This window comes from Zerene cesonia, chromosome 28 (assembly GCF_012273895.1).
Source record: "Zerene cesonia ecotype Mississippi chromosome 28, Zerene_cesonia_1.1, whole genome shotgun sequence".
NCBI classification, from domain to species: Eukaryota; Metazoa; Arthropoda; class Insecta; order Lepidoptera; family Pieridae; genus Zerene; species Zerene cesonia.
Genome location: NC_052129.1, coordinates 2,131,356 through 2,137,681, shown reverse-complemented (window position 1 = coordinate 2,137,681; position 6,326 = coordinate 2,131,356). Strand labels below are relative to the sequence as shown.

General features: G+C 40.2%; 1 protein-coding gene across 1 annotated transcript in view; it reads left to right on the top strand.

Annotated features, from left to right (window-relative positions):
• The window catches only part of LOC119837690, a 23,485-nt gene extending 22,820 nt beyond the window's left edge, over nucleotides 1-665 (top strand). The window contains exons 14-15 of the mRNA XM_038363421.1: nucleotides 23-370; nucleotides 572-665. Coding sequence (XP_038219349.1) covers nucleotides 23-370; nucleotides 572-665 — 442 coding nt within the window. The remainder of the gene's footprint in view (nucleotides 1-22; nucleotides 371-571) is intronic.
• The last annotated feature ends 5,661 nt before the right edge of the window (nucleotides 666-6,326 follow it).

Below are 6,326 nucleotides of genomic sequence, written 5' to 3'. Positions count from 1 at the left end.
GCTTGGGCGGGTAGGTGCGCAGCGGGGGCGGCGCGTCGTCGGCCGACGAGCCGTCCGCGCTGCCGCTGCGCTCGAGGCCCCGCCCGTCCTTGATCACGGAGTCCAGCCGCATCGCGTGCGCGCCGAGCCCGCTCGAGTCCGTCGAGTTGTTCTCCTCGAAGGGGCTCTTGCAGCACTTGTCGCTGTCGCTGCTGAAGTCCAACGGCCGGCGGCCGTCCGACCTTTCTGATACAGAATTCGACTCCCAGAACATCTCCGTGTTCCGTTCCGGCGAGGATCGGTCGTCGTCGACGTCGGCCATCGATTCCAGCGTCGCAACCCTGTCCTCCAGTTTCGTGGCGTCCATGAGGTTCGCGTCCAACAGCCTGGGGTCGCTTTTGTCGTCGTCGTAGCACACGCGTCTGATGACTTGAGTCGCGTTGCCGGACGAGTGTATGATCGTCGAGGCCGTGTTGGAGAGATGCAGCTCTCGATCGTTGAGGATTGAGTCGAATTTGGAGATGCCATTGTCTTTGACGAGGACGGTAGGTAAGTTTTGTTGGGTATTGGTCGGTGTTTCCGGGTATTTCAGGTTGTTTTGCACCCCGCCGTCGGGTGTGGCTTGCGATATGACGGTGGTTTGCGGCGCCGTCACCAGCACGGTAGCGGGCGCTCTAGATGCATGAAATATTGTCGATGTCATGTGCCTTCCTTTCACATTGGCTATTGTGAATGGTTGCAACTGAAATGTATAATTGATTTATTATATATATAATCTTTTCAGTTCATTGTACTATTAAATTTTGGACAGTTTCCTAGCCTTTAAATAAACAAACAGTTAAAATGCTTTTTATACATTCTGTTATATTTATTTAGTTGCCTAAGCTGATAAACTACCACAATTCTTGCATTCATAAATTATTAACTATAACTTCAATACAACAATACGATATAACAAAACACTGATATAAATAAAAATAATGAATATACTTTGTTGCAAAAAAAACTAAAGAAAAAAATGCCGAACTAAATTGTCTAACTTGCTCTTATAAACAGAGTAAATGTAAGAGAATTTAATCCTGGCGATCCTAATTAGGTTAATAAGATTGAAGTCATGAAATAATTATATTGTCACCAATCCTTGATATGTGCACAAATAGTGAGGGTTTAAATGTGCACAAATAGTGAGGGTAGAGTTTAAATGAGCCTTTTACATACAGATATACAAATAAATTAAATAAAAGTGCGTAAAAAGAAAAAAAATCCAAATTTCAGGAAAGCAAACCTCAGATTCATCCGTAGGCTCCTTATGAAAAGTGGTATTTGGATGAGACCTCGCAAACTCCTGCGGGTCCAGCGTGATGGTGGCCTGCATGCCGTCCCCGCTCACCGTCACGATGCTGTCCAGCCCCAGCGCCATGTTCAGATCCTCCTCATCGGGCACCTGCTCCCCGATCAGCTGGTCTGTAGCTATCTGGTCATCCATGTCCGGCTGGGGCACGCTCTGGCTCAGCGTCGGTTGCGCTGAAACAAATGCCAATCTCCTAGAAAAGATTGATTAGGGGATAAGAGAGCAAGTTTAAATAAATAGTTTAAGGGGAAGGAAGTACAAACATTTAAATGATATGTAGGATAAAAAAAAAACCAAAATAAAATAAACAAGTAAAAAAAGGGAAATGTATTAGATGAAAAGAAAAGAGATTTATAAATATAAATACATACTATATTTGCTTGTATGTCTTTTAGTCATGGATGTAACTATACATTTTATCATATACATATTTTAATCTATGAAACTGCATTCACCAATTTGAAATTTAATTTATATATAAATATATTACTGACCAAATGTGACCCAACTAAAATGAATGAATATTTAAACCATCAATTAAGTATTTTTGGTACATGACATGACGTCACAAGATAAAATGAAACTTTTTGAAAGGAAATGAAACAAAAAATACAATATTAAGACACTTACGCGTATGGGAATGGTGCGGTGCCTCGTGAGCTGGTGACGATGAGAATAACAGTTCCGCCTCGGGGAAGAGTTCTGATGCTGAAGGGGAATCCACGCCCAGGTCCTCGCATTCTTCTGACAGGGACTTCTAGAATATTTGAGCATTTTGTTAGGCATTATTTTTACGGAGGTAATTTTCGTTTATATATAATTATTCTGTAATGGACAAGGAGCCATAATTATTCATTTATTGGGACTGAACAGAATAAACGAGCTTCGATTTGGTCCTTTACCTGACAAAGAGACTGAATTGTTAAAAAAAGACTTTGTTTTCATACAGATTCATTTAGTACCTAATTGTAACAATTATATAGATAAAAATATCTTACCTGTAATCGTAGTTCGTGTTCCAATATTGCATATCTGTGCCTCAAAGCAGCCGCAGAAACATGGGTCAATCGGTGGTGGCGTTGCGTTGTACCATCTTTTCTGTGCACAACCTAAATAAAAGCAATTTTTAATAGAACGAAATCACAATATTCAGTTTTGTTTTTGTCGTTGTAGATCCCACATTTTTATTTAAATCATTTGTCTAATTACACTAACAGAGAATACTACATGACAAAATCGGAAAGCGAACAAAAATATTTTTATTACTCACAAATAATAAAGCTGTATTCACTTTCAAATAAACATTTATAAGCTTTAGATGTAGTGTGTATTTAACACATCGGTTCTGTGTCATTAACTAATAAACAGTTAGTTGCCATTCAAAATAATGAAGATCTCATGAAGAATGACATGCGATATGCGGGTATACTCGACAAATGGTATCTGACGAACGGACTCCATGCAAAATTAAAGACAATTATTTAGACTAACTAATGTACGAGATATAATTGAAAGGAAGCGACAACAATTCCTAACATAAGAAGGTATAAAACGTATAGAAAAGTAAAAGACAAAGACAATGATGGGAGGCAACATTAACGACTTACATAATGGGTCGGTCGTTTGCATAAAGTACGCGATAGAATATAGATGCGACAGATGAATTGATATAACACCTGTCCGTTTTATTATAACGTCTATAATACTAAAGCATATAATACTTAAATATATGGATTAAAACATTATTAAGCTAACCTTATTTTACCAGTACTAATGTTTGATTAGAAATCCTCTCACTATGATTATGATCGGAATTTTGAAATTAAATATACATTTTCATGAGTATATGTTGTGGTAAATATGTAGGTAAAATAAACAAATGATTTAATAGCTTATGTCGCATCTATATAACTATACTTCGGACTACCCATACACGCAACGAGAGAGAGAGAGAGAGAAGCTGACAAAATAAACTGAGGCGTGCAGGTCTACTAGAGGCTTCTAAAACTTGAAGGGTCTGCGTCAGGACTACGATATGTTCACCTGGTGGTAGACCTTATCGTCGCAGTCTGACGCATCAATATCGTAACCGCAACGAGGCGAATCGTCTTGAGAATCGACAACATAAGATTTTTTTGTGTCAATGTCGAACATCTTATCAAATATCCTTTGCGCCTCCATATCGGGGCTGTATCGGTCTGGGATCGCGTCCTGAAGTTTCAAAATGTGTGTAAAACACCAAATAATTGTTTCTATAGCGGACAAATTTGTGCCAGTTAATATTTAAAAGTACCAAGAAATACTTACAAGAACTGTGCGATCCATATTGTCGCCTCTCACTATTTCCTCGTAGGAATAGTCATGAGGATCAGTAGTCGAAGCAAGGTTCCACGGTTCAGAGATTTCTGGACTGGGTTGTTTGTCGGGTTTTGGATCTTGAGCTTCGCGTTCCGCCCACGGCGATGCTGTTGCACGAGTATCGACCAGCTCTGGTGGGTTTGGTGTCACAGGTGGTGCCGTACTATCCGGTTGCTGACTCGTAGCCGCTTGGCCGAGCGTGAACGCCTGGAGATTATGAAGAGCAGCAGCCGGCAAACGCACGTGGCGAACTCCCGGTCTAGCGAGAACAGGTTTAAGTCCAGGTCCGATAAGACGTTGAAGCAAAACAGCATTACCACCTCCTTCGCCACCACCAACCGTTAATATTTTTGGTCCGCGGTTAGTTACAATTGCAATTTGCTGACCACTCTTAACCATAGAGACTGGTAAGATGTAATTTGCTGGCATCAGGACCGCTGTTGTAGGCTTACCAGTATTACTACGAGCAACTGTAATTGTCTGCCCGTCTGCTACTATAACATTACGTTGTGGTTGAGGGCGTGGAGGTAAAGTCGGAGTTTCATGCTCAAATGTAAGTTTTCTAACCACTTTTCGTGGACTGTCTTGAGGAGAATGACTGTCCATGCAACTTTCAGTGCAATCACCTTGTGAAGTCCCACAACTGCTGTCTTCTGATCCCATTGTCCGGCAAGTGTCCTCGCCGTGTACTGGGCTTATGTCACGAGTCCCGGGACGGCGAGATCCGCTGGAACTCTTCTTCCGTTTTGAAGATCCAGGATTTGATGGTGGATTAGATCTCCTTCGCGGGGCCGGTTTATCTTTGTCAGGCGAGTTCTCAACCTGCTCTTTGTATTCTGCTAGTATATAAAGAATCCTTTGAGTGGTTTGTTCATCTTCAAAAGGCTTTTGTGTCGATGGTTTAGGTGTCACAGTATTGATCTTTACTGAGCTGGATGGATGTGAAGAGGACTTGGGCCTAGATTTCGTTTTTGTATTAATTTTTGATACCTTATGTTGATTTTGCGACGATGACATTTCACTTGTCTGTGCTTCTGATGAAGAACTGTGAGGTAATTGATTTTGTGTTGATGAAGATGGTGAATCATTAATATTTGACGAATCTGGGGAACGCACAAAAGTAGATACCGACGGTGAAGATGTCGTTACAGTAGATTTACGATTTACATAAGCAACATTTAAAGATGCATTATTGCCTATTGTATATAAAACTTGTTGTGTAGACTCAGAAGGACCAATGTTAGACGACGGAGTAACTTCTGGTGTATCGGTCGGTGAAGTATGTATTTTATTAAATGTGTTACTTGTCGGCGTTTGGTTGGGTTGAACTGTGCTTCTCTCTTTGACTTGTTCCAGGACCATATCAAATTCTCGAAGTTGTTCGAGCGTTGAAGAACTCATTTGAGATTCTGGTGATGTTTGGTTTGTCTCAGATGGAACTTTAATTATTCTATTTGTTTGTGTTTGCGGTAATCTAATTGTTTGCTGACCAAGGGGCGGGGCAGCGGTCAATACTAATTGTTGATATACCGGCTGATTTGCTCCTCCTATGACATTACGTTGAATTTGAAAAAATGAAGGTCGAACAACTCTGGTACCCGAAACCATCTGTGATGGTTTGCTCAGCATTGGCAATTTTATACGCATTTGGGTTAATACAGGTTGAGGTTGGCTGCTTTGATTACAATCGTTAGATCCATGGTTTCTATTTTCATCAATCACCTCAGTATTTGAAGCTGTTTGATTCTGCGGCACAATTTTTATAATCGATGGTTCCATGTCAGACTGATTGACATGTTGTTTTTGGTTTGAATCATCTACGAGTTCGGTGCTTGGAACAGTTATAAGGTTAATGGTTTGACCACCACCTATATTAACAGGTATTTGTCTCGTGTAAATTACTCCACCATGCATAGTTTGTAAATTCATTGGGGTAATGGTTTGCTTAATTTGTTGTACTAAATTTGATTGCGATGGCTGCGATTGTGATGTTAACTGAACAGGCGATTTTCTGAGTAGTAATGGTGGACTGCTCATTTGACCCATCTGTTCAATACTCATTGAGTTTTCAGACTGACAATCCGAATTTTCAGCAGCGGTGTTAACGGTCGATATATGCGAATGATTTTCATTTATGTCACTTACTTTTTGGCTTTCATCTTGAAAAACTTGTTTCCCAAATGCTTGATTAAATTTTGGAAGGCTTGTAGATTTTTCAGGAACAGCGGGCTTTCCCGCATTCTGAATAAACTTTGCGTAATTTTCTTCATAAACTGATCTAGATTTTATTTCTTGTTGATTTGTTACACCTTCATTGACGTTAATTGAATTTGTGATATTGGTCGTCTGATTGCTGTTCAAATCATTTTGATTATCCGATGTTTTAGTACAATTAGTATTCTGAGCATTTGTTGATTCAATAGGTTGCAATCTCAACACCATACTTCGTTGGTGAGGTGCATTTAGTTGAATTGATTTTCCATCAGCTGATTTACACACAAACTGAACCATTTTTTGTTCTGTATTCCCTTGGACATTGCTTAGATTAGTCAAGAGATTAACTCGTTTAAGCAGTTGACCCGTATTACTATTCGATTTTTGCGAACCGGCGTTAACTATATGTAGAAGCTGGTTACTT